Source organism: Meles meles, chromosome 21 (assembly GCF_922984935.1).
Source record: "Meles meles chromosome 21, mMelMel3.1 paternal haplotype, whole genome shotgun sequence".
NCBI classification, from domain to species: domain Eukaryota; kingdom Metazoa; phylum Chordata; class Mammalia; order Carnivora; family Mustelidae; genus Meles; species Meles meles.
In genome coordinates, this window is record NC_060086.1 from 27,863,389 (window position 1) to 27,891,295 (window position 27,907).

Here is a 27,907-nt window from a genome sequence, read left to right on the forward strand (position 1 = left end):
GTTTGGCCCTGGCACTCTGGTAGGAGCTTCATCCCTTCTGGATGACAATTCTTGCTTCTCCATGGTTTCAGTTCCCACTGTTCTCTTGGCCCTAGGGGTCATGATAGCTTCCTTCTGAGGCTATGCATATCTTACCTGTGTAGGTAGTCTCTTCATTAAAGCCTCTCTCTTTGAACATGGGAGTGAATTCCATTTCATGCCAGAATTCTGACCAATCTACCATTTTTAAATCCCTAAATTATCCTCCCTTAGAATCCAGGTAGTCCCACAAATACAACTCATTTACTCAACCTGAGTGCCTACTATTTACTAATGACTGTACTGTTGTATGAAATATATACATATGTATACATTATGGACATGAAAGTACTTTAGAAACTACTGTTTGCTTAGCAATTACAACTTAACACTATGCAATATATTCTACTCTGTTAGAAAAAGGGAGAAGTAACTGTACGACTTGCTTTGTTGCTAAAATTTCTTCCTGATCATTCTAGCTAAAGAAGCCCTCTATTTCCTTCCATGAGGCCCTCTGCCCTGTTTTAGTTTCTTCAGAGTCTTTATGCTTATCAGGAATATCCCATTTTATCTTTATCTATGTATAAATTCATCCATCCATCCATCCACACCTACTCATCCATTAATCCATGTGTTTCTTATCTAGGTCTCCCCACACTAAAATACAAGCTCCATGAGGATAGAGAGCTTGATAACGAATATCATAAATTTATCCCTCATGCCTAGACCAATCCTTGGAATGTATCAAGCCCTTAATAATAAATATCTAATGGATGACTGAATAACATGTATATATATACATTTTGTATAGGATAAGTATTGTATAGATTTCATATATACACAAACATATAAATTTACCCATACAGGTAAATATGTGGAAATGTTTAATCATCAATAGGTCACAGCAGACATCTCTGAGAAGTTGGATTTTAAGTAGTATTATATTTGTCTATACGATATATAGAAGATCAAAAGATCCGATTCTCCCCAGGCTTGAATATGGGTGAGCAATTGCTGATATTTTGAATATCAAAAGTGGAAAGTCCAAATGTGATTGGTCTGTCCTTTGCTTTTAGGTGCTCAGAATTTGAGGTGAGACTTGAAAACTACAACAAGGAACTGGATGGGTTTAGGAAACGTGAAGTGATGAGCACAGAAGAAATGAAGAACAATGTTGAAAAGCTTAGCGAGCTTTCAAAGAACCTGGATCAAGCCCTGATGGAATTTGAGGTTTGGGGTCTTGGGGTCTGGGGTTGGAGACTGTCCTGCCCTGTTGATTCTGCTTCTTGATTTTCTGTTTTCCTAACATCACCTGTCAGGTGGATGGTGTTGATGGGTGAATTGACCAGTTCTTTCATTGGTGCTTTCAACTACGTTTTCCTACAACCCTACATTATACCAGCTTTTTTGTTAGTCATTGGGTACGCAAAGAAGAAATGACAATAGAATAATTGCTCACATACACTGAGTATTTATTATGTGCTCAGCAATGTACAAAGGGCCTCTTGTGTGATATATCCCTAAATACACCTAACACACCTTTGGGGTAGGTACTATTATTGTCCCCTTTTATCCCTGTTTACAATAAGAGAACTAAGGCTTGGAGAAGCTGAGTAAATTGCCCTGAAGGTCAACTAGTAAGTTCTTTAACCATTAAAGTTCTTATCTTTGAGGCAAGTCAACATAAGAAGGGACAGCATCATGTAAACAGCTAAAGTACATATATGAAACTTGCAAAAATGGGGATATGGATATGGTAGAGGAGGATTAAAGATGATGGAGCAAGTCGAAAATTATCCTGGAGCTTCATCCTGCTAGATCTTAGTGGTCACAGCCCTCAGAGGTAGCAGAGGGACCTTCTGACTTGAGTCCATGTCTTGCTTTCCTCTCTCGCTCTCCAAATGAATGAACATCTTCCTCAACTTGGTTTTCAAAGCACGGAGGATTTTTCCATGGGGGCTTCTAGGGTTCAGAAAACCACCCACCCAGTAAACAGCATCCCTTTGGCCCCGCAGTTGATCAATAAGGAGGAAGAACTGTTGGAAAAGGAGAAGAGTACCTTCCCTCTCCTGCAAGCCTTGATCAGCAACAAAGTGCCTTATGAGCAGCTGTGGCTGACGACATACGAGTTTAGCATCAAGTCAGAGGAGTGGATGAACGGTACGGTATGCTGGGGCTCAGTCTACTGGGATATGGTGGCTGCTGGAGCAATAGGTCCAACCCAGCCAGTTCTAGAATAGGGTTTAGACTTCAGATTTAAGCTAGATTTTTAAAATCATATTCTTAAGGTATGGTTTAATGCAGCCACACAGTCAAATTTTTCTGATGTGATAATGATGGAAAGTGGGGATTGAAGAGCCAGACCTGTTGCCAGGGTATAACAGAAGAGGAAGCCCCCCAGGACCATGGATTGTAGAGAGGGGGGAGCAATAAGATAGCATTTCCATCACTGTGATGCTCCAAGAAGGGCCAGAGTGCCAGAGACACCTATCTGTAAACTACTCCTTTTCCCTCTAGATCCTGGAGGCTAGAAAGAAGGGGAGGTTGGAGGCAGCAGGGCAGGGGGAGGGAGGGGTAGAGTCAACAGGACTTAATAACTGATCTGATATGGGGCAGGTGTCCGGGAGGGAGAAGGAAGAACCTTCCTGACTTTCAGATTATTGGCCCAGGTAATTTGGTGGATATTGCCATCACTGAATAAGAGAAGTGACAAATTTGCTAGGAAAAAAAGACCCATCAGCTTGAATATACCAAGTTCAAGGTGTCTGCAAATACCCAAATGGGAATTTTAATTAGCAACTGAGTATATTGGCCTGAAGTTAAGTTATATGTTTGGGGGGAAACTTATATTGGGGAATAATTGAGTGTAGATTACAATTAAAAGCCAGGAATGGGGGCGCCTGGGTGGCTCAGTGGTTTAAGCCTCTGCCTTCGGCTCAGGTCATGATGCCAGGGTCCTGGGATCGAGTCCCACATCGGGCTCTCTGTTCAGCAGGGAGCCTGCTTCCTCCTCTCTGCCTACTTGTGATCTCTCTCTGTCAAATAAATAAATAAAATCTTAAAAAAAAAAAAAAAAGCCAGGAATGATGTCTCCTGGAGAGAGTGTATATGAGCAGAGGACCAACTCTTGAGACCTGTAAAGCTGAGCCTGAAGTTTTTTTTCCACCACTTCAGTGTTATAATAAGCACAACTGTGGTGAACATCTTTGTCACCAGTGAAATGGGTACAATTATGATCATTTTCTTAGGGTAAATTCCTGAAAATGGCTAAATCAAAGATCACAGGATGAAATTAATTAGGGTTTTAAAAACTTTTTGTTGTTGTTAACTATCTTCTAGAAAAGTTATGTTTTAATTTATTGCCCTTCTAGCAGTACCTAAGAGTACCCATTCTTCACACCCTTAACAAACCTGGGAGTAATAGCTTTGAAAACGGTTTTTGCCGATTTATTTTTATTGATTTTTTTTTGCTGATTTGATATTTAAATTTTCTTTTAAAAATTTTTCATTTTAACTAATGCCTTTTTTTGTATTATTTCTTTTTTTAATTTAATTTTATTTTTTCAGTGTTCCAAGATTCATTGCTTATGCAACACACCCAGCACTACTCCATGCAATACGTGCCCTCTTCACTAGCGCTCTTAATTTTCCCAAGTAATCAGCCATATCTATGCAATTATATTATTTGACCTTATTTATTTATTCGTATACCCCTTTTTAAATTCACTGTTCTGTGTTGACTAGCTCTTCCAAAATAAACAGTGGTACTAATGGACACCCTCGTCTTACTCTTTATTTTAATGGGAGCTCTTGCAGAGTGTCTCCTTTAAACATGCTTTTACAAATGCTAAATGTACATGCATGTACATGCTAAAACAAACCTTTTTTTGGTTTGAGATACAAAATTTTTATGGCATTAGGGAAATATTTTGTAGTTTACCAAGTCTTTTTATTAGAAAGCGATATTGTATTAAAAATTGTTTTGCATTTAATTTTTTCATTTTAAATACATACACAGCAGAAAGGACATTTTTGGCATACAGTTCTATAAATGTTAACACATATATAGATTCACCACAAGCAGAAAGCAGAAGTTTCATCACTTCAGTAAAATTCCTTGTACTGCCCACTTTGTAGTCACACTCTACCCCCAGCCAGAATGCCTGGCATTGTTGGGCTCTTCATTGTTACAATGGTTTCCTCTTTTTGAGATTGTTATACAAATGGAATGATACAGTGTATAACTTTTTGACAGTGCTTGCTTCACACAGCATACTACTTAGAAATCCATCCCAGTTATTGGTTATAACCATCGGTCCTTCCCTTTTATGCTGGATAGTATTCCATTGTATGGCTATACCAGTTTTTTTACCCAATGCCCCATTGGTGGATATTTGGGCTATCTCCAGTTTTAGGCTGTCATGAATACAGTGGCTGTAAACATTCATGCATAAGTTTTCATGTTGACATTAAGTTTTCATTCCTCTCGGGTAGATGCCCAGGAGTAGATTGCTGGACTCTATTTAAGGTTTATATACAACTTTATTTCAAAAATGTCTTGTAATAGTAAAGCATCCCTAATTCCTCCCTTCCATCTGTTGTGTCATTTCTGGTATTTATTTCATCTGTATATAAACTGTAATCATCAAATATATTGTTGCTATTATTATTTTGAACAAACTGTCACTGTTAGATCAGCTAAGGATAAGAAAAATTAAAGTATCTCTAATGCTGTTCCTTTCCTTACCTAAGTCTGAGTTTCTGACAAATCCTTTTCCTTCTTTCAAGAACTTCTTTTAACATTTCTTCAAGGTAGGTCCCCTGGCAACAAATTCCCTCAGTTTGTTTGTCTGAGAAAGTATTTCTTGCTCCTTCACTTTAGAAGGATAATTTCTCAGGATAGAGAATTTTAAGGTCAGTGGATTTTTTCTCCCAATACTTTAATTTCATTCCACTGTCTTTTTTTTTTTTTTTAAGATTTTACTTATCTATTTGACAGAGAGAGAGAGTGGGAGAGGGAACACGAGCAGAGGGAATGGGAGAGGGAGAAGCAGGCTCCCCACTGTGCAGGGAGCCCAACATGGGGCTGGATCTCAGGACCCTGGGATCATGACCTGAGCTGAAGGCAGACCACCCAGGTGCCCCCGCTCTCTTCTTGTTTGTGTGGTTTCTGAGGAGAAGGGGGATGTAATGGCTTATCTTTGCTCTTCTAAAGTTATGGTGCTTTTCCCCCCTCCCTCTGGCTTTTTTCAAGTTTTCTTCTTTAACTTTGATTTCCTACAGTTTGAATATAGTATGTTTAGATATGGTTTTTGGCATTTATCCTGGATCTGTGGTTTGGTATCTGACGTTAATGTGCAGGAAATTCTCAGTCATTGCTTCAGATATTTTCTTTGTTCTTTCTCTTTATTCTCCTTCTGGTATTTCCATTACTTGTGTGTTGCATATTTTGTAGTTATCCCATAGTTCTTAGTCATTCTCTTCCATTTTTTCCCTATCTTATTTTTGCTTTAATTTTGGAAGTTTCTGAAAATATATCCTCAAGCTCAAAGATTCTTTCCTCAGCTGTGTCCAGTCTACTAATGGAGCCTTCAGATGTCTTCTCATTTCTGTTACAATGTGTTCGTTCCCTTGCAAAGATTTTGTTATTACTGTCCTTTGCTTTTTAAAAATATTTATTTGAGATAGAGAGCATGCACATGTGAGAGCAGGGATGAGCAGAGAGAGGGAGAGAGAATCCTCAAGCAAACTCCCTGCTGAGAGCAGAGCCCAACACGGGGCTCAATCCCATGACCTCAAGGTCATGTCCTGAGCAGAAATCAAGAGTCCGAGGCTCAGGTGCCACATTATTGCTATTCTTTAGATTTCTTGGATCATCTATATAAACAGTCAGGACATCCAGAAAACTAAGATATTTTATTTCTTCTTTTCCAGTCTGTATGCCTCCAATTTCTTTCTCTTGCCTCATCGCACTGTCTAGGACTTTAAGTATGATGTTGATTAGGAGTTATGAGAGTGAAAATCTTTGCCCTGTTCCTGATCTTAGGGGAAAAGTATTCCATCTTTCACCATTAACTATTAGGGATTTGTTTTATTTGGGTTTGGTTTGTGGTATGATTGATGTGTAAAAGGCTGTGCATATTTCCAGTATACAAAGGTATAATGGTAATTAATACAGGCTTTTCATAGATGCCCTTTATCAAGTTGACTAATCTCCTTTATATACTTAGCCGGTTTAGAGGTTTTTATCAGGAATGGATACTGAATTGTGTCCAGTGCTTTTTCCGCATCAATTGATATTGTCATATTGTTTTCTTTTTTTTAGACTGTTAATATAGTTTATTCCATTGTTTGATTTTATCAAATATTAAGCCAGCCTTGCAGTCCCATGAAAAACCCAAATTGGACATGATGTATTATTATTTTTATATATTGCCCAGACACTACTTACATTTCTTTATTTCTTTTCAAAAAATTTTAATTTTTGAATACTCACCTTAAAAATGGCAGGCTGATGAAGCATGTGAAATTAACAGGCTTTATTTAGTCTCGGTAGCCATGAAAGAAAAGTGTTTCTGAATCAATTTGCAACATCATGATGCAAGAGTTAATGCCGATTTGAAATGCCCAAGGAGAAGAAAGCAGCATTATGGAAGGATTTTGACTAGATCAAAATAGATCCCTATGAAGAAAAGGAGGAAAAGGAAATTAATATTTTAGAGTACTTTTTTTAAATAAGGGGTCATGGTTTTTTAAAAATTATCTTAAGAGAATTTCAAGCTTACAGAAAAATTGCCAGAGCTGTACAAAGAACTCCTCCACCCCCCCCCCGCTCGTCAATATTTCACAGGATTTGTGGAGCATCTTTACTGCTTCTATAATAGCATCTGTAACCACTGCTATAGCATCTGTAACCACTGCTAATAGTCGATTCCCTAACTGCACTTGCAATACGTGCCAGGCATTGTGTTTGCCACTTAGCTCACTTAATGCTCACGATCACCTGCCAGGCTGTCCATTATCACCCCTGTGTCATAGGTGACACTGTTGAGGCTTAGAAAGTTCGGGGAGGCGCCTGGGTGGCTCAGTGGGTTAAGCCACTGCCTTCGGCTCAGGTCATGATCCCAGCGAGCCCCGCATCGGGCTCTCTGCTTAGCAGGGAGCCTGCTTCCCTTCCTCTCTCTCTGCCTGCCTCTCTGCCTGCTTGTGATTTCTGTCTGTCAGGTAAATAAATAAAATCTTTAAAAAAAAAAAAAGAAAGAAAAGAAAAGTTCGGGGAAACACCCCTAGGATTTTATCAACTAAGGAGAGGTTTCAGATCCAGACCCAACTCCAAAGCCTGTGCCTGTTCCAATATCCATACCATAGACACCATTCTAACTTTGGGGGCTTAAAAGTACACAGGACTAACCTCCACTTGATGGGTCTGACCCTTCCCTCAACCCATGTTTTCTATTTCAGGACCCCTCTTCTTGCTGAATGCTGAGGAGATCTCAGAGGAAATAGGGAATATGTGGAGAACGATATATAAATTGACCAAGACCCTAGCTGATGTACCCGCACCCAGACGGTTAGCCGAGAATGTGAAAGTCAAGATTGATAAATTCAAGCAGCACATCCCTATCCTCAGCATCTCCTGCAATCCAGGAATGAAGGAACGGCACTGGCAGCAGGTCCCTGTCACCCCTACCCAGCCCAATCCATCCCCAACCTATACCTAGTCCTGGTAGCCCTTTGGAAGGCAGGAACCAATACTGGGTCAAGCTTCTCCTTTCTGAAGGGGAGAATCTACTTGAGGCTAAAGGGGCAGTAATGGGAAGAGGAAGGGACCAGGCAGAAATGCCTGCCTCTTCACATGAACAGGTCCACCGACCCTTTTCTTTGGGGACCCCTGTTGCTGATGGTTAAGTATGCTCCAGCCAGTGACCACAAAGTCTTTCCTTATCTGCCTTCCTCAGCAAATGGCTGCTCAGGGTCCTAAAGGGTGACGAGGGCACTGAATTACAGTGGGAAGGACCTTGATTTGTCCTTTGACCTAAGACAGACAAAAGAGAGAGCCACACCTTTTCTGGTGGCCTCCTGACAGTGCCGGATGGTTTCTGCTTGGGCTGACTCTACTGTAGAGCCTCACTGTCCAACAGGCTATGTTCAGAAATAACATTTCACTCTTCTTTCAGTCCTTTGAGTCTATAAATGAGAATAATAAATATTCTCCCTAAAAATAGTTGGGACTTTTATAAGCAACCAAGTGTGAGGGTGATAAGTGCGGTGTGAACACTAAGCAGAAAAAAGAAAACTCGCTGTGTTTCTAAAATAGTCACCACGTTCAAGGGCTAGCCATGGCCTTGAAACGTCCTCTACTGAGGAGTTGCTCTGTGTGGAGGTGGAGATGAGACTGGCTTTCTGTAGGCAGTTTTCTCTATGATTTGGCCTGGAATTCCTCTCTGGGAGCCATGCACATGACTGAGGTCGGGTGTCTGGAAGGACCCAATCTGACAGCGCACCCATTACCTTTCAGAGAATGAAGTCTGAGCTGGGAGCCTTTTGATCTCTCTGAGAATACAGAGATCTTGATACGTGAGAGATCCTGAAGTTTTCTGTTAAAAGGAACTGCTTGTAATTTCCCAGAAAGTCTTGAAATGCAACACCTAAGCAAAGGGTATAAAGGAGGGCAAGGGAGGGTTCATCTGAGCAGACTTCTGGTCTTTTCTTGCCCCAGCAGAAGTGCTCCCACTTAAAGGTGCTCCTAGGGTGCCTCTCCCCATGGACCTAGCCCAAATAGAACTTTGACCCATTTGGAGGGCTGGGGAGATTGGATAGACAAGTTGCCTTTGGTAATGGTGGGTTCTCTCCATGAGATGACACTACAGAAAGTGCCCTCGTCAGTGGCACATTTAAACAACCATCCCAGGAAACTCCTCAGCCTGGTGCTTTCCCTGTAATGATGCTCTTTTCACATGGGGGCACGTTAAAAATCCCAACCATTCCTAGACATTCACAATTCTCATTTGCAGATCACTTAGATGGACAGATTGGAAAAACTCGGGAATTAAAAAGCGTAACAGTAATAGCTCAAACATATTGAACACCAACAATGAACTAGGTTCTGCGTTATATACTTTGTGTGGATTCCCTCATTTTATCGTCCCAACAGCCCTCTGAAGCAGGGACTATCGTCTGATTTCACAGATCTTAAGAAAACTGAGGCTTAGAGAGAGAAAGTAAATTGTCACAAGACTAGTAAGTGGTGAGAGAGGGAATTGCAATCTAGGTCTGTTTGCCTGGGGGAAATGGGGCAAGAGATATCAGGTTAAAGGGATTAGTAAACTGTAGATAAGAGCAGAGTATTCGACCCAGGTGGGGGATCCTGAGTAATGAGCCCCTAAAGTGGAAACCCAGGGGCCTGAACAATTAAAAGTGAGCTCAGAAAGGAGACAGATCACCAAATACACACAGAGCCCTTCCTGCCTGCACTGTAGGTCAAACCACACACCACCCCATTGATAGCCACCAACCTGGGGGAGCCATTCTCTGCCCTGATGCCTAACGCAGGAGATCTATATGCACTGATTCTGGCTGTGGCAGGGGACTGTGAAGGTTAAACCACCTCTAGTTCTTAAGGCTACAGGATGGATCTTCTGGGGACATGGGGTGTGGGGCGGCTGTGCTGTGGTTTCTGATCATTTCCCAGAACTTAAGCAGGAAGGGCTAGTCCCTTGGGTTAGGGCACAAATATCAGCAAAGCGGTCGTTACTGTGGTTTAAAACAAGATGAACAGGGTGACATTTGACCTTAAGAGGAAACCACACTGATGTGTACCAAAGCTGGTTCTCTAGGACAGTGCTGCCCAATGGAAATGATACGAGCTGTATGTCTAATTTTAGAGTTTCTTGTAGCCATATTAAAAAAAAAAGGCACAAATTTTATAAATATATTTTATTTAACCAAACATATTCAAAATATTCAATAGGTAATCAATATAAAAATGTGTTCTCCCACATATTTCCTACTAAGTCCTTGAAATGTGGTATGCTTTTACACTTAGAGCACATCTCAGTTTGGACTAATCACATTTCAAGTTCTCAATAGCCACAAGAAGCTGATGGCTCCCTATTGGACAGGGCAGCTGTAGGCTTTTAGAATTAGAAGAACAGATGCTTTGTTAGTCTCTGTAATTAACAAAAGGAATTTTTAAAAAACTACTAATCTCTGAGTCTTTCCTATGGGCCAAGTATTATGCCAAGTGCTTCACATAGTTATGTCATTTAATCCTAGAGAGAGCACTTTCAAGTATTAGAGAGTAAATCAAAGTCCAGGGTCACCAGGAACAGTTGTGCAGGTTGTGCACTCCGCAACTCGGGGAAAAGCGGTTTTTATGAACTACACTGTGAATTGTACTTTTTAGAGTTATGCAGTGTATAACTTTCACAGCTGTACAGAGACGACCTGAGACACTCACTAGATGTGATAGAGAAGAGCTTTTTAGGCAGAACTGGGTCCAAGTCACAATTCTGCCATTTATTAGCTGGACAAGATACTTATTTTGTCTCCATGTCCTTACATGTAAATAGGAATAATAATACATTTGTATCTTCTTCATCATATTGGGGGAATGAAATAAGTGCATAAAGGTCTTAAAACACTGCCTACTTCCTAGTAAGCCCTCAATAAATGTTAATTACTTCTATGATTTCTATTATCTTGGTGGTCCTCCAAGTGTCCTCAGGACCCAATTGATAAGCCATTTGAATTAGCTGGTTCACGCATCTTTTCACTCCATAAACACTTACTGATTCTTATTAAATGCCAGGCCTCAGGGACACATGGCTAAATAAAACACAACAGGCCCCAGCTCTCATATTCCTTCCCCCTCTGACATCCTGTAATCCTCCTGGGACTGGACAGAGACAAAATAGGGCAGCAGGTGAGGTTTCTCCTAGAGGCTCATTATCCTTCAGGTCCTCCTACTCCTCTCGAGCACATGGAACCCTCATCCTCCCAGATTGCTCAGTCCTTGAGAAAAGTGTTCAAAGCCGTTACGAGACTTCATTTGAGACCTTCTCAGGGATATTTTCACTTAAAAGACATGATTGGGGTAGTATTTACACCATGGGAATGGGCATGAGTGCTAACCATTCCAGCAAGTTAGCATGCTGAGGTAGAAAGGAAGATATTTGGGCAGAGGGGGTTTCTTCTTCCCTCCCAGCATCCTCAGATTGTAGAACTGAGGGGTCTGCCTGTCCCATGTGCTCATAACTTTCTCCTTTTACTCAGCAAACACCTACTGTAGCTTTTGTCATAGACCAGGCTTTGCACTAGGCTCTGGGAGCACAAAAACCAGGATCCAGTTTCACCCCTCTGGGTACTCACAAGTTGGCACTAGGCAAGTGTTGATAGGCAGTGATCCCCAGTAAGCCAGATAGAATTCAGTGTGGGCCCTAGACTGCCTCCCACTTTTTTTAGACCTACACCATCCAATTCAATAGCTACTAGCTCTGTACAGCTGTTTAAATTTAAGGTAGGTAAAACTAAATAAAAATTAAAAATCAGTTCCTCAGTCACACTGGCCACATTTCCAGGGCTCAATGGCCAAATGTGACTGGCAGCTACTATAAGGCACCGCGGGGAGTAGAACACGTCTCTCGTCATGGAAAATCTACTGGCCAGCGCTACTACCTTGGACAAAACGCATTTGTTTTCCTCTCTTTTCTGCAGATCAGTGAGATTGTCGGCTATGAAATAAAGCCCACAGAAACAACTTGCCTCTCAAATATGCTGGAATACGGGTTCGGCAAATTCGTTGACAAGTAAGACTCCCCCTCCCCCCTTCAGGAAGTTTTTCAGTCCAAGTATCTGAATCCCCACAAGATATGACTGGCCTCCTACTGGGCTGTTTTTCTCCTTCTGGTTCAGGGTGACTTAAGTTCCTGGTGAAACTCACTTTCAGTTGCCGAGTGGATGACAGATTGTGACTAGAAAATTGAGTCAGATTTTATTTCAAAGGGAGAAAAAAAAAAAAAAGTTCTTGGAAACTGAGCTCCAAGCCCAGGTCTAAGTGACTTCAAGTAAAACCATTCCACCTTCATGGGCTTCAGTTTCCTCTTTTAAACAAACAGGAGTGGCTCTCTGAGCCCTTAGGAGTCTGAAAAACACAGTCAAGTGATAGAATTCTTCACTTGCTTTCTCCTTTTCTCCGAATGCCCCTGGAGTCTGTTTGCAAGAATTGGTGCTATTTGAATTGCTATTTTCAGGAGCAGATATTCTGAGGACTCTGATGATTTGTCTGCACCTCTTTCAGGGCAGAAGATGGGAGGTGCTGTATTACGTTGACTAGAATCCCTGTTAGACAGTGGGGTTCAGGTCTAACTCGACACACTTGCTTCTCCGGGCATGTCCCCAGACCAGCTGCATCAGCATCCCCTGGGAACGTGTTAGAAATGCACATCCTCAGGCCCCATCCCAGTCTACTGAATGAGAAATTCTGGGCGTGGACCCTGCGATCTGTGTTTTAACCAGTGTTTCCGGTCAGCACCTTCCAGTGTGGGAGCCACCAGCCACATATCGTTCTGAGCCCTTGAAATGAAACTATTCTGAATTAGAGGTGCTGGCAGTTATTTCAAAGGCTAATTAAGGAAAAAAGCAAAATAATAAGTTTTAATATTGATCACATGTTGAAATGGTAATATTTTGGATATACCGAGTTAATTTATTAAAATTAATTTCCCCCGTTTCTCTTTACTTTTTTTTTAAAGACTTTATTTATTTATTGGACAGACAGAGATCACAAGTAGGCAGAGAGGCAGGCAGAGAGAGAGGGAGAAGCAGGCTCCCCGCTGAGCAGAGAGCCAGATGCGGGGCTCGATCCCAGGACCCTGGGATCATGACCTGAGCGGAAGGCAGAGGCTTTAACCCACTGAGCCACCCAGGTGCCCCTCTCTTTACTTTTTAAAATTATGGCTCTTGGAAACTTTAAAGTGGGGTACTCACCTTTTATCTCAAATGGGCAGCACTGCTCTAGGTGATTCTGCATGCCATCTCCCCCTCTCCATTCCCATGGGGATGATGGGTCTAATCTAATGTGCTCCCAGGCCCCCAAATCTCTCTGCCACCTGAATGCTCTGATGCTCTCCACACCACCCCCCACCACCATCACAGGCTGTCTTTGAGGAGCAACCTGGAGACACATGCCTTTCTACCAAGTGTGAGTTATTTCATTAAAAGGCCACGTTTTCCCCCTTGAAGATGTTTCTAAGAGATACCAGCTATTGAATATTTACGCTGGACCAAGAATTTAATAAACATTAACCAACTTCTCCATCACTCGAACCTAAGGTTGTAGCTACTATTATTATCCCTGTTTTACAAATGAGGAAATAAGTTGATCCGAGTTGTTAGGTAACTAGCCAGAGGTCATAGTAGTAACTGAAAGAACCAAGACCTAACCCCAGACTGGCTGACTCCAGAGCCATATTGTACCACCTAAAGAACAAACCCGTCTAAGGAGACCAAAAAACCAAGTGAACACACAGTAACTGTGCCGCTTTCCATGCCAGTGGGCTCACTATGACAAACCCAAACGTGGTAAAACCTTGGCCAAGTCCTTTACCTCTCTGTATCTCAGTCTCCTCATTTGGTAAAGTAGGAAAAAGACTGGTAGCTGGTGATTAGAGTTTTGGTGGGGCTTAGGAGACAAGGCGTGTAACCTGAACTGAGTTAACATCGAAGTTCTCAGCCACTACCTGGGAGGGAGCTGGGACGTCCCTCTATACCCCATCCCACAGGTAATGCAGTGTTATCACATGTGGTACAGAGTTCACCAGCTTCTTTAGCCCTTTTGCGTAAGATAAACTCTTGATGGGCTCCGAGGACTCCCAAACCCATTAATCCTTCCCCTATGCAATTATTTGCAAAATCATAAGTCCTAAAGCATGTTGCAAACATTTTACTTAATAATTATACCAACAATCCCGGGTGTATGCCGATGGGGGGACCCAAGGACTGTCAAGTGACTTGGTCAAGGCCACGCAGCCAGCCTCCTTGTCTCACACCCACCTGGGTTGGCACCTGCTTCTATTAATTATTTCCTACATGCACACTCATTGTGGTCATCTCCCAAGAAGGCCACATTTAGGATGCTGACCCTGCTGCTGAGGTCTTGATTAGTCATGCTTTGGAATGTGCCTCCTCCCCTGTCCTGAATGAGGCTGCACAAGGGTTTTCAGCTCTGTTCAGCTGGTCCTATTTGGTTGACCACATGTGAATAATTCTCTTGCTCCTTCTGACAAGGAGAGGGGGAAAGATACATTGTGGAGGAGGAAGAAACACTAGATTAGAAGCCGGAGGAACTGGTGTCTAGACCTGGTTCTGGCATTCCCCAGCTGCATGTGTGGCTCTGGGCACAGCACTTGCTTCATCTGGGCTTCGGTTTCCTGGAAAGACCAGATTGTTGCTTCTGCAGTCAGCTTGCAATGAAAGACAAGTACTAAGGCAGAGAGAATAACCCCTCCTTCTCCTTCCAAGGACTTGGCTTCTGGGTTCTTCCCAATTCCCAGGTCACACCTGAGTTTAGGACCCATCTCCCCAGGTGGAAGCACGAAGAAAGAAACTTGTCTTCCCTCTTTCCGTGGAACAGAAAGGCTATAGATGTGGACCCAGCATATCAGGAAAATAGCAGTGGTTTTTAAAAAGGTGGGGACAGGGGTAAGTGTGTGGCTCATTTGGTAGAGCACGCGACTTGATCTTGGGGTTGTGAGTTCAAGCCCCACATTGGGTGTAGAGATTATGTAAGAAAAAAAAATAAGTAGGAACAAGAAGTAGAGCAAAGCCATCAGGTAGGTTAACAGAAGTTCTAAGATTCAGATAGGAAGTCAGAATAATAATTCTGGAGTAAGGAGTAAATGCAAATGGGGGAAAAGGAGGTCTTGTTTTAATGGCTTTGAAGGAGTAGTTTTCAACTGGGGACACCTCCCCTCACCCCCAACTAGGAGACATTTGACAATATTTGGAGACATTTTTGGCTGCCGCAACTGAGAAGAGGGGGGAACAGGGGAGTCTGCTACTGGAGTCACCTTTGAGTAGAGCCCAGGGATGCTGCTAAACGTCCTGCAATGTATAGGACTGCCCCCTCTCCCACCCTAGATTGCTTTGCTAGGGCTGCTATAACAAATGCCGTAGGCTGTGTGGCTTAAACAACAGAAACTTATTTTCGGCTAGTTCTGAAGACTGGAAGTTCAAGGCGTTGGCAGAATTGTTTTCTTCTGAGGCCTCTCTTTTTGGTTTGCAAAAGGCCACTTTTTCCCTGTATCCTTGCATGGTCTTCCCTCTGCGTGTGTCTATCTTAATCTCCCCTTCTTGTAAGGACACATGTCATATTGGATCAGGAGCCACCCTAATGACCTCATTTTAACTGAACTACCTCTTTTTTAAAATTTTAATTTCAGTGTGATGAGTACTGGGTGTTATACGCAACTGATAAATCTTCAAACGCTCCTTTTTTTTTTTAACAGTTTATAATTTATTTATTTATTTTTTCAGCGTAACAGTATTCATTGTTTTTGCACAACACCCAGTGCTCCATGCAACACGTGCCCTCCCTATTACCCACCACCTGGTCAAACACTCCTTCTGAAATGAACGATGTACTATATGTTGGCTAATTGAATTTAAATGAATTTTAGAAATAAAACAATTTTCCGTTAGAGTTAACACAGTGTTATAGTAGTTTCAGGTGTACAATATAGTGATCAACAACGCTATACGTTACTCAGTAACTGAACTACCTCATTAAAGACGCTATCTCAAATAGGGAACCTCACATTCTAGGATACTGGGGTTTAGGACTTAAACACATGATTTTGGGGGGTACCATTCAGCCCATAATATAGCCCACAGGCTGCTAGTGTTGAGGGTAAGAAACCCTGCAAAACATCGGAGCTAGCTGGTGCATCTTCGAGTTGGATAGTAAACATTTTTGTAAAATTAAGGGCCTTTTAAATTTGTCTTCAGGGTGAACCGCAATTCCTCCTTTGCCGTGTTTTCACTGCCCTTCTCCCGTTGACGTTGCTGTTGCTGTGTTCTCTTTAGACTGGAGCCCATTGGTGCAGCCGCCAGTAAGGAATACTCCCTGGAGAAAAACTTGGAGAAAATGAAGTCAGACTGGGTTAACATGACATTCAACTTCGTGAAGTACAGAGACACTGTGAGTGTTGGTCCCACCACCCAACCCCCTGGCAGCAGCCCGTTTATTATAGCTTCCTGAGAGTAGTCATTCAGAATTGCAACAGAGCTCAGGAAGGAAGGATCCCTAACATCTTTTTTTAAAATTTATTTTTATTGAGCTATAATTGACATGCAACATTGTATAAGTTGAAGGTGTACAAGTGTTGATTTAATACATTTATGTATTGCGATATGATCACCACCCTAGTGTTAGCGAACAGCTCTGTGATGTCACATAATTATCATTTCTTTTTTGTGGTGGGAACAATTAAGATCAGTCTCTTAGCAACTTTGGAGTTTTTAATGCGGTCTTGTTGTCTGTAATCACTATCCTGTGCATTAGATTGTTTCCTCCCATCTGCCTTCATGTGCCAGTCATTCTTCCTCCCAGGCCCCACAGGAAGGCTGCATTTTGTAAATGAGAAAGGCCTTTTGATTCAGAGCAACAAGCTTTCTCAGTGCAAAGGAACTGAACGAGACTGCTGAATTAGCACCTCAGGGAGGGCTTACCCACCGCTGCCCTTCAGGAGCATCCTTAGAGCATCTCAAAATATATTTCTTTTCAGGCTGCCCTGTTTTTTCTAACTTGCAGTGTGGGTTGAGAATCTCCCTGTCCCCCAGGCTGCATGTTAGCTTTTTGTGACATCTCCACTGCTTTACTTCGAATGGTCACGTTGCCTCCATCTCGTGTGGATAAGAACTGTAGCTGAGCCAATGCAAGGGTAAAGAACCGGGGCCTCTCTCAGCAAGACCAGGCCCGGGAGGGCGTCAGCAGCTTGGTGCTCTACCCTCTGATGGGATTAGATATGGCTGGAGGCTGTTGGGCTGGGTTGAAGGGTTAAGCTGGGGAACCTGGGAACAGCTCAGTTACACTGGTCCCATCTTAAGAGTTTTTGAGTGATGCAGCTAATAGACAAGGCTCGACAGGCAAAGGGAGTCACAGTATCATTTTATTAAACGCTAGACACACCTTCCAGTGCAGAGCTACTAGTAGAAGGTAGATGAGAGAATATATCCTAGCCCCAATTTAGCCATCCAGATGTAGGCTTCAAGGAAGTGAAATCAGAGCCAGAAAGGCCAGACCTGCCAGAAGAGGGGCAGACTCCTCTCAGCTTGGCTCACCAAGGTGGCCCAGGAAAAAGAGTGCCATTCATAGGAGCTGAACTTCACGGCATAGTAACCTGCACTACTAGTAAAAACTTGGAGTATAGGGGTGCCTGGGTGGCTCAATGGGTTAAAGCCTCTGCCTTCGGTTCAGGTCATGATCCCAGGGTCCTGGGATCGAGCCCCGCGTCAGGCTCTCTGCTGAGCTTCCCCAACCCCTACCCTGCCCTCTTTCTGCTTGCCCCTCTGCCCACTTGTGATCTCTGTCTGTCAAATAAATAAATAAATAAAATCTTTAAAAAACAATAACAAAAACCCCTAGAGTATAGGCAGAGGTTCCCAAACTTTTTTCTGTTTGTGGTGCCTTTTGTGTCTTAGTACTTTTTTCATAGTTCCCCTCCCTGGGCCAAAAGAAATTCCTAACAGCTTTGTTTATGAAGTAATTAGGTTCAAACAACTCTAGTAAGTAGTTGTATCCTATCCACAACTGCTTTTAAAAAATACATATAAATTGAAAGAAAAAAATTTGTATTTCATTTTTGAATGAAATTTCTGAGCTGGCTGCAGTGCCCAGCAGCCTCTCAGCACACAGTTTGGGAACCACAGGTCAAGGGCCAACCATTGAGATTAGCAGATGAACCCATCTGAGGATCAGCTTGCCAGCAAAGCAAGGGGCCAGGGAAGTAGGAACATAGAGAAGATAGAATAACATGCTCTCCCCCACCCCTTCCCCCCGCCCTGCCGATCCCCAACAGATAATAGTTACAGGTACGGGCTGGGATCATGTTTGATTTCTGCAAAAGAGGTTGAGAATAAATGTCTTTAAGAACACTTTCCAGGAAGGGTGTCTGGGTGGCTTAGTCAATTATTAAGTGTCTGCCTCAGGTCTGTGATCCTGGGGTCCTGGGATCCAGCCCCATATAGGGCTCTCTGTTCATTGGGAATCCTGTTTCTCCCTCTCCTTCTACCCCTACCCCTACTTGTGTGCTCTCTCTCTCTCTCTCTCTCTCTGTCTCATAAATCTTAAAAAAAAAAAAAAAAAAACAAGAAAAAAAGAGGGCGCCTGGGTGGCTCAGTGGTTTAAGCCACTGCCTTCGGCTCAGGTCATGATCTCAGGGTCCTGGGATTGAGTCCCACATCGGGCTCTCTGGCCTGCAGGGAGCCTGCTTCCCTCTCACTCTCTCTGCCTGCCTCTCTGCCTACTTGTGATCTCTCTCTGTCAAAATAAATAAAAATCTTTAAAAAAAAAAAAAAAAGACAACCACACGCACACTTTGAAGGAAGAAAATAGAAATTCCATCCTTTGTGAGACAGATTTCTGCCCTACTTGGGTGGACAGCAGAGCTGTGGGGCCTTTGGAGATCAGCATGAAAATTGGGGGGGTCTTGTGGTTTTGACAGCTCAGGAAATCTTCTTTTGCAGGATACAAGCATCTTGTGTGCAGTTGATGACATTCAGTTATTACTTGATGATCACGTGATAAAGACCCAGACCATGTGTGGCTCCCCATTCATCAAACCAATAGAAGCAGAATGCCGGGTAAGAGGAAATGAGGTGGAGGGTTTGTGATGTCTCATTATTAGCTCTGGGTTTGTTGGAGGAGGGAGAAGATTTTTAAGTTCATTTAACAAAGAAGCTCAGTCTTTCCTGATCGGAAAAAATAAATAACACAAGACTGAAAGCCATAACCATCCAAGTAAGCATATGGCACACTGTGTCTTTGCAACAGTCTGCCAAAAGAGAAGAGGAGATGATTTTAATGCACTGAATAAAAATACATTTGGAAAGTATTTTAGGGGCTAGAGTAATCTAGAATGTAAACTACACAAGGGTACAGGTTTGGCCTCCTCTGCTCACTGTTTATAGAAATGGCATAAGCTAAGGGCACAGACTCTGGAACCAGACTGCCTGGGTTCAAATTCTGGCTTCGCCCCTTGTTATATGGCCTTGGACAAGTTCCTTGGTTCTTGGACAAGTTGTATGCCCATTTCTGCATCTGTAAAATGAGTTTTGTAATAATATCTCCTCATAAATCTGTTGGATTAATTGGTTTCACTTACATAAAGCACTCAGACCATCTCTGGTCACAGAGGAAGTATTATGGCTGTTATTATTGTTATTATTCCACTAGAAAAAGAACTACTTGAGGCCAAGGATGCTTGTTGGTTACTTTCTTTGCTGAATCCACGATGCCTAGAACAATGACCAGAACATAGGGGGCAAATACTCAACAAGTATTTGCTAAACAAGTGAATGAGCAAATGAATGAATGAATCCATCCAATTTGTTCAGTCAGTGGGCCTGTGTTGCAGAGTGGCAGATTAATGATTCAGATATGAAATGCTAAATTCACAGAAGTGGGAAGAAAAGCTGGTTCGTGTGCAGGAAATTTTGGATGCCTGGTTGAAATGCCAAGCCACCTGGCTCTACCTGGAACCGATCTTCAGTTCAGAGGACATCATAGCCCAGATGCCAGAAGAGGGCAGGAAATTTTCCATCGTTGATAGTTACTGGAAATCACTCATGTCCCAAGCGGTAAGTTTTTAACTTCCTAGCACATCGCACCATCAGGAATGTGGGATCTCATACAGATGTTCCCCATTGTGCATCATAACCATATCCCTTGAAATTTATAAGTAAACTAGATTTTTTCCAAATTCAATATTTTTATACATTTTTTTTCTGATTTTGAAACTTATTGTTACTAAACATTTGAACATAAAAATATGTAATACAGAGAATGGAGACCTTTTGAAAGCCTACCTCCCTAAAGGCAACTGTTAGCAGTCTGTATAATTTAGCTCTCATTCCTAACAAGGTAGGAGACTTTTGTCACAGGATAATGCAATAAAACTTTTATAGATTGAGGGTCATTTTAGAACTCAAATTCTCCTCCATATTCAGTTACTTATTTAACAAATGTTTACTTGGTACTCGGCATTGAATTAACAGTCAAAATACTTGAAGATGACTAGAATATGATTTCTGCCTAGTCACTCTCTTGTGAGGAGAGAGTCTTAGGTAAATAGGAGAACTATTGTAGGAGTATATATACAAACAGCTTTTAGAACGCAGGAGAGTGGTTTCGTTGCCTGGCAGTGTCAAGGAAGTCCTCCAAAGGGGAGCAACATTGGAAACAAGCCTTGATGGGTGAGTTCACTGGGTATACGAGGCAATCAGGAGTGTCTATTAAGAGATGATATCTTTTTCCTTTTTGAAGCCAAATGTGCTCCATTGGGGCTCCCTTGTAGAGAACATATTTCAAGAAAATTTATCCGCTCTAGTAGGCATTTATATTGCCCAGCAAGTGGAGCCAGGATTCATGATATCCTGCTTCTTCCAGCTCTGTATTCAGATTTTTTTGGTTGCAAATATTAAGTAACACAAATTCAACTGATCTTAGTTATTAAAGATCAAATTGGTTGATTTTAAACTTTAAGGAGCAAATTGACTTTATTAAACAATTCCTAAATCAGGCAGCATCGCATCTAACAAATAAAAGGTCACTCCGAGGAGTTGCACAAAATGGAAGGTTTTTTGTAGAAGGAGGAGCCAAACGCGTCCAAAGGAATAGAATCGTGTTGTATGAGCATTTCACCCTTGCGTGGTCAGGAGGCTAAGTTAGCTGGGCCGGGAAGTCAGTATTTGTTGGACTGGTTGTACACTCATTGCAATGATCAGTCTCAGAATTTGGGACCCCCATGGTGATTCTCACTTTTTTCTGATGGAACCTAGGTGAAAGATAACAGGGTTCTGGTCGCAGCAGACCAGCCAAGGATGGCTGAGAAGCTTCAAGAAGCCAACCTTCTGTTGGAGGACATCCAGAAGGGGCTGAATGATTACTTGGAGAAGAAGAGACTGTTTTTTCCCAGGTATTTGGTACTTTTCTTTTGTTCAGAGTTGCCTTTTTGACCCATTTATAGGTAGAATTACATTTTTTTCATCTTGAGAGTTGGCTTCTACCAACCTATTTCATAGTCTTTCCTGGTTCTCCATTCTCCACAAGACCACTCTCAGGGGGAGGGCATGTCTTCATGGTCATTACTTAGAATGAAGTTGAATGGACACCAGTAGGGGCCAAGTCCACATCGTGGCCAACCATCGTGGTTCAATACCCAACTGAAGGGATACAGTAGTCATTATTAAGAGCCTAGACTTTGGAGTTAAACAGACTTTGGTTTGAGTCCCAGTTCTTGCACTCATTAATAGAGATCCTAGCAAATCTTTCTGAGCCTTTGGTTCTCCACTGTAAAATAGAAATACAGTAATGGCTCTTACTCATATATTTATGTAGATCAGTGAAATAATGCATGTAAAGCATTTGGCTTTCTAAACTGTTTAAGAAATGTCAGTTGAATTTCTTTTCCATCAAATGTTGTAGTTTCTGGTAGGTATGCTTATAAATATTTGACTCTTTTTTCTCCACAAGAACCAGTGTTCTTCTACATAAAAGTCAAAGTCATTTTAGAGGGCTTGTTCCAGAAAAGAGGGTCCTCGCTCCTGATAATCTGTCCATGTCTAGCCCACCATGGATGGTCACTCCATGTCATTTGGATATAGGTTTGATCCCAATGTGCTTTTAAGAAAAGGAAATTTCAGTGTTCCCTTATTTGGAGACAAAGTTAGTTTCTTGCTTTCCACCACAAATTTTTATTTATTTATTTTTTAAAGATTTTATTTATTTATTTGACAGACAGAGATCACAAGGAGACAGAGAGAGAGGAGGAAGCAGGCTCCCCACTGAGCAGAGAGCTCAATGCGGGGCTCGATTCCAGGACCCTGAGATCATGACCTGAGCCGAAGGCAGAGGCTTTAACCCACTGAGCCACCCAGGCGCCCCCACCACAAATTTTTAAAAAGTGATTTGTGTAGGATTCAGAAATGTCCTGGTGTGCCTGGGGAAGTGAATTTTTTATTCATTTGATATTAATTTTGTGATGTAGCTAGCCATATATGGCTAATGTCTTCAGGATTGGATCACATGAATACAGCACAAATAGTGGAAGGAACTTCAGTTTGGAAGCACAAAACTTAGGAAGAGGAAACCCTTGAGATTTGGGCTTTTAGTCCTATTCCTACTAGTGTTATTCCTTATAAAAATATGAGCAAAAAAAAAAAAATATGAGCAATAGCCAACACCGTCACAGCATTTCCCGTATGTCCGGACACTGCCCTAAGTGCCTTACCTGCATTAACTTATTTAAACTCACAAGAATCCTCTGAGGTTAAAAACATTATTATTATCTCCCTTTTACAAACAAGGAAATAGTAACTTGCCAGAAAACATAAGACTGGTAAATGGACAAGCCAGAATTCAATCCAGGCAGTCTATACAAAATACGGAGTTATCTGACATCTCTAAGCCTCATTGCTCCCTATGTTACACCACACACACATACACACACACTCTCTTGTAGAGACAAGATACTCTTAATTTAATTAAGACACTCTTAATGTGTGTTTATGCATTTTTACAGAATAAAGTCAAGCACTCTGAGAAAACACTTTGGAAAATGTTATTGAATAATTTCACATATTTGAAATTAATTTTATCTTGAAAATGCAGAGTGCTAAATAACGATATTATGTTGGGTATATGAGTTTTTTTAATAATGACTCTTATGGCCATTGAGCCATATGCTTTATCACACATGATAAATCCATAGAGACCACCTGTTTGAATTTTACTTGGCAGTGGGAGAAATGGATATCATTAACTATTGGTAAGTTAGTCAGTCAACAAACAATTATTGAGCTCCTCCTACCTGCTCAACACTGCAGCTATAATGCATTAGTTTGCTTTGCTGTGTAACAAACCTCCCCAAAACATAGAAGCTTGAAACAGCAACTATTTATTTAGCTCACAATTCTGTGGGTTTGCAAATAAGGCTGGGCTCAGCTGGATGGTTCTTCTGGTCTAGCCAGGTGGTTCCTTTGATCTCAGCTGGATGGTTCCAAAGGTCTCATGAGGCTCATTCATATGACTTTTGCCAGCTGGTAGCTGATGGCTTCAGTCGCTGGTCTAGTGGTTGGCTTCCTTTTGGCTGGGGCAAACAGGATGGTTGGGCCAGAAAGCTAGCCTGGGTTTATTCACATAGTGGTGGTAGTGGGATTCCCAAGGCCAGCTAGATCTAGGCTTGGAACTTACATGAGTTTATGTTTACTACGGTCTATTATGCTTACTACAATTTACTACAGCCAAAGCAGGACAAAGAGCCAGGCCAAGTATGAGACATGTGAAAACAGACTCTACTTCTTGTAGAGAGGAGTCATAAATATTGTGGCCATTTTTATAATCCACCATAATCAGTAAAGACCGTAATTGCGTGGTCCCTCCATTATGGGACTTTCAGCTTGGTGGTTACAGTAAAGGTTTATACCTTTAGTATTTCCTAATGGTTTGTGGTTGCAGCTTGAAGGAGCTGAGCAAGAGAATGAGCTTATCATTTCTAACTTAATACATGGTCAGAGCCTCTGCATGTATAGTGATGTGATGTGTTGTGGGGTCCAGGAGCAAACAGTCAAGAAAGAATTCTTGAGATGTTTTCAGTGCAAAAAGGTGGTTTTATTAAAGCACAGAGACAGGACCCATGGGCAGAAAGAGCTGCCCTAGGATTATGAGGAGCAATTGATTGTATTCTTGTAAATTTGGGGGGGTGGGGTAGAGACAAAGCAAGTTTCCAAAAGGATTGTCATGTGTTAAGACTTACAGGATCCTGGAGGTCTGGCTATTGTCAAGCAAAGGTTGCTTTTTGCCTTTAGCAAAGCATTAACATTAAGACAGTTGTGAGTTCCTGGAGGAATGTCACACTCTGCCTGTCTCAAGTATTTGTCAGTGGGCTATAAAATGTAAGGAAATTTAATTCTACCTACATTCCTTTTGCCTTTGTTGTACACATCAGATAGGTTCATTAATAGCATACTTCTTATTTCACACCTGTGACATATCATACTTTGAGATAAGGAAAGATAAGGAGGTCTTCTCTCTCCTTCTCAGTACTGACTGTATATTAGAATCACCTGGGATTTTAAAAATATAAATCCCCATAGGTGCCTGTGTGGCTCAGTGGTTGAGCATCTGCCTTCGGCTCAGGGTCCTGGGATCGAGCACCACATTGGGCTCCCTGCTCATCAGGAAGCCTGCTCTTCCCTCTCCCACTCTCCCTGCTTCTGTTCCCTCTCTCACTGTGTCTGTCTCTGTCAAATAAATAAATAAAATCTTTCAAATCAATCAATCAATCTGTCAATCCCCAGACCCAACCCCAAATCAATTATATTAGAAACTCTGGGCAGTGCAACCTTGGCATTGGAATTTTTTAAATAAGCTTCACAGGTGATTCTAAAGTACAGACAAAGTTCAGAACCACTGTTCCAAAAGGTAGTATCCTACGCCCGAATCATATTGAATTCATATATACCAGCTTGTTACTTTCTCTTGCTCTGAGTCAAAACTGTGTCCACGCTCTATGCCCCAGATGAAAAATGGTGAAAAAGAATGTGCCTTTTTTTTTTTTTTTTAAAGATTTTTATTTTTATTTATTTGACAGACAGAGATCACAAGTAGGCAGAGAGGCAGGCAGAGAGAGAGGAGGAAACAGGCTCCCCGCTGAGCAGGGAGCACAACGCGGGGCTCGATCCCAAGACCCTGGGATCATGACCTGAGCCGAAGGCAGAGGCCTTAACCCACTGAGCCACCCAGGCGCCCCAAGAATGTGCCTTTTTAAAAAAGACTCTAGAACATGGCTGGTGTTCCTGGGGTCTCCTCTCCCTTTAGAGAATATAACCTCATTGGGAAAAGAAGTTCTCAAAAGAGACTCCAGTTGCCACCTTCCTTTGCTTTGAAATAGGTTCTTCTTCCTGTCAAACGATGAGCTGCTGGAGATCTTGTCAGAGACGAAGGACCCCCTCCGCGTGCAACCACATTTGAAGAAGTGCTTTGAAGGAATTGCCAGGCTAGAATTTGCAAGCAATCTGGCGATTGTGGGAATGATCAGCTCAGAAAAAGAAACTGTTCCATTCAAACAGAAAATCTACCCAGCTCAAGCCAAAGTAACTCTCCTCTTACTCATTTTCATTCTTTTCTCCCCGGCAGAGCAATACAGAGAAAGGCAGAGAGCATCTTGATTGTTTAAGCCCTTGTTTGGACTCAAGTTCCATACTGCCTGGGTGTGGAACACCTGGGTTTCACAGCTTACTGACTGGGTGACTCTGGGAAATTGCATAATCTTTCTGAGTCTCGGTTTGCTTATCTCCACAATGGGGGTTATACTGCAGTCCATGCAACCCACTAAATTTATGGGAGGATTTCAACCAAACCTGATGTGGAGGCGATAGTTGGCATCAGACCCAACAGCAGATGCTGTTCAGATCTCCATGAGCACAGTCCAGTTAAAATCGATCTGCTTTCAGGGGCAACTGGGTGGCTCAGTTGGATAAGTGTCAAACTCTTGATTTTGGCTCAGATCATTATCTCAGAGTCATGAGATCGAGCCATGTGTCAGTTCTGTGCTAAGCATAGAGCCTGCTTAAGATTCTCTCTCTCCCTCTCCCTCTGTTCTGCACCCCCCACCACCACTGCTTATGTGTGTCTGCCTCTGTCTCTCTCTCTCCAAAAAAAAAAAAAAAAAAAGTGATCTGGTCAGCTTGCTGGGGTAGGTGTTTTGTTTTTTTTTTTTTTAATTATTTTTATTAACATATTATTTTCCCCAGGGGTACAGGTCTGTGAATCATCAGGCTTACATGGGGTACTTGTTTTTTAAAGGTCAATAAAACATTATGGAATTGGAGTGCCTGGGTGGCTCAGCTGGTTAAACAGCTGCCTCAGTTCAGGTCATGATCCCACAGTCCTGGGATTGAGCCCTGCACTGGGCTCCCTGCTCAGTGGAGAGCTTGCTTCTCCCTCTCCCTCTGCCTGCTGCTCTGTCTACTTGTGCTCTCTCTCTCTGTCAAATAAATAAATAAAATCTTTTTTTAAAAAGTTATGGAATCAATGCTATTTTACTCAGGTTTTTATAAAGTGTCCTTATATAATGAGTAAAATGTAAATTTCTCCCACTCCTGCTGAACATGACAGCACTGTGGAGTAGAAATAGACAAGCACTCTTGGCTTTACTTCGTCTGGCAATTTTGCCGGCCACACATCTAAGTTGTAATAACCAGGAGTCACGTTACCATATAGACTCCAGCTAGCTAACAGGTGCCTGAAGTTAAGAGCTACAGTGACCTGAAATTCTAAAACTGAATTATTTGCTGCACATCTGAATTATCTGTAGAGCTTTAAAAAAAAAAAAATCCAAATGCCCAGGTTGCATGAATGCCTAGGAACGGAAGTCAGGTGTCCATATTTTTTAAGAATCTCAAAATGATTCCAGTGCACAGCAAAGTTTGGAAACCACTAGAATAAGGCAAGAATTAGGACTGTTCATTCAAATGAGCAATTTATTTTATGAACTGAAACATAGATGTATCATTTGCTTCCTAAGAAGTTGTGTTTCAGAGAATGACATGAAATGCATGTTAAGTATTCCCTATTTTTCCTTTTACAACACACATACTTCTCAGAATAAAAAAATAGACATAAGTAAATAAATATAAAATGCATAATGAAAGAATATTGGCTTGAGGGGGTCTCAGACCTTTGACCTCCCTCCAGCCTTCCTCCAGAGAGAGAGCTGGGTCTGTCCATGATCCCTCCCTCCAAGCTTGGCTAACTTGTGGCTGCTTTGTCTCACCCCTATAGGGCATGGTGGAGAAGTGGCTCCAGCAGGTGGAGATAATGATGATTGCCAGTATGCAGGAGGTTATTAGACTTGGGATTGAAGCATATGTCCAGGTAAATGAAAATTGGGGTATGGGTGCCAGGGTGTTAGTACAGCAACAACAACACTGGGGAGAAGATTAAATGGATCAATTCTAAGTACCCCTCTGCCTTCTACTAAAACCCACCCGGATCCTGCTGGGTAACACCCGACCATTCCATGACCCCGCTGTGCCTCTCTCTTCTTTCCTTCTGAATCCTGGGGTGATGCACATATTTCTGGTGAAACGTTTACAATTAGAAGCAGGGGGCACAAGACAAGATGGTTAGCCAGAATCCTCTGGTTGCTAGCTGCAAGTCCCTTCTGTGAAATGAAATGATGGCAGGAGGTCTTTTTAGAGCACCTTCCAATTAAGCGTTTCTCCCTCTAGGCTTTTCGTTTATAGTACACGTGCCACGAACAGTACAATTCATTAAATTCCCCAAGTGTTAGGGGAAACAGGTCTGACCAAGGTTGGTGATCACAATTCTGCCAGCTCCTAGCAAGGTTAAATGTAAGCAGACCAGGTCTTTGTGCTCCTTGACTTTGGGTGCCTTTTCTTCTCCCTTTTCAGGGCCCCATCCCCACGACCACTTCCATCAAATGGAAGAATATTCAGTTAACACCTTCCTAGTAAAGTACAGGGTACTGACCCTGCTGTCCCTCTTAGAAGTATTTGCATTATAAACAAAAGACCAGTCCTTTGTCCTATGATTTATTTTAAATAAAAATTACGAATTTTTAAATTTCAATTTAAAATTTTTTAAAAT

At 42.0% G+C, this 27,907-nt stretch overlaps 1 protein-coding gene across 1 annotated transcript in view; it reads left to right on the plus strand.

The window, feature by feature from the left end:
• The window catches only part of DNAH3 (dynein axonemal heavy chain 3), a 184,499-nt gene that overhangs the window by 39,358 nt on the left and 117,234 nt on the right, over positions 1 to 27,907 (plus strand). The window contains exons 16-25 of the mRNA XM_045992949.1: positions 1,095 to 1,248; positions 2,034 to 2,178; positions 7,480 to 7,691; positions 11,734 to 11,825; positions 16,102 to 16,216; positions 18,763 to 18,879; positions 19,696 to 19,875; positions 21,076 to 21,212; positions 25,188 to 25,389; positions 27,080 to 27,172. Of these exons, the coding sequence (XP_045848905.1) occupies positions 1,095 to 1,248; positions 2,034 to 2,178; positions 7,480 to 7,691; positions 11,734 to 11,825; positions 16,102 to 16,216; positions 18,763 to 18,879; positions 19,696 to 19,875; positions 21,076 to 21,212; positions 25,188 to 25,389; positions 27,080 to 27,172 (1,447 nt within the window). The remainder of the gene's footprint in view (positions 1 to 1,094; positions 1,249 to 2,033; positions 2,179 to 7,479; positions 7,692 to 11,733; positions 11,826 to 16,101; positions 16,217 to 18,762; positions 18,880 to 19,695; positions 19,876 to 21,075; positions 21,213 to 25,187; positions 25,390 to 27,079; positions 27,173 to 27,907) is intronic.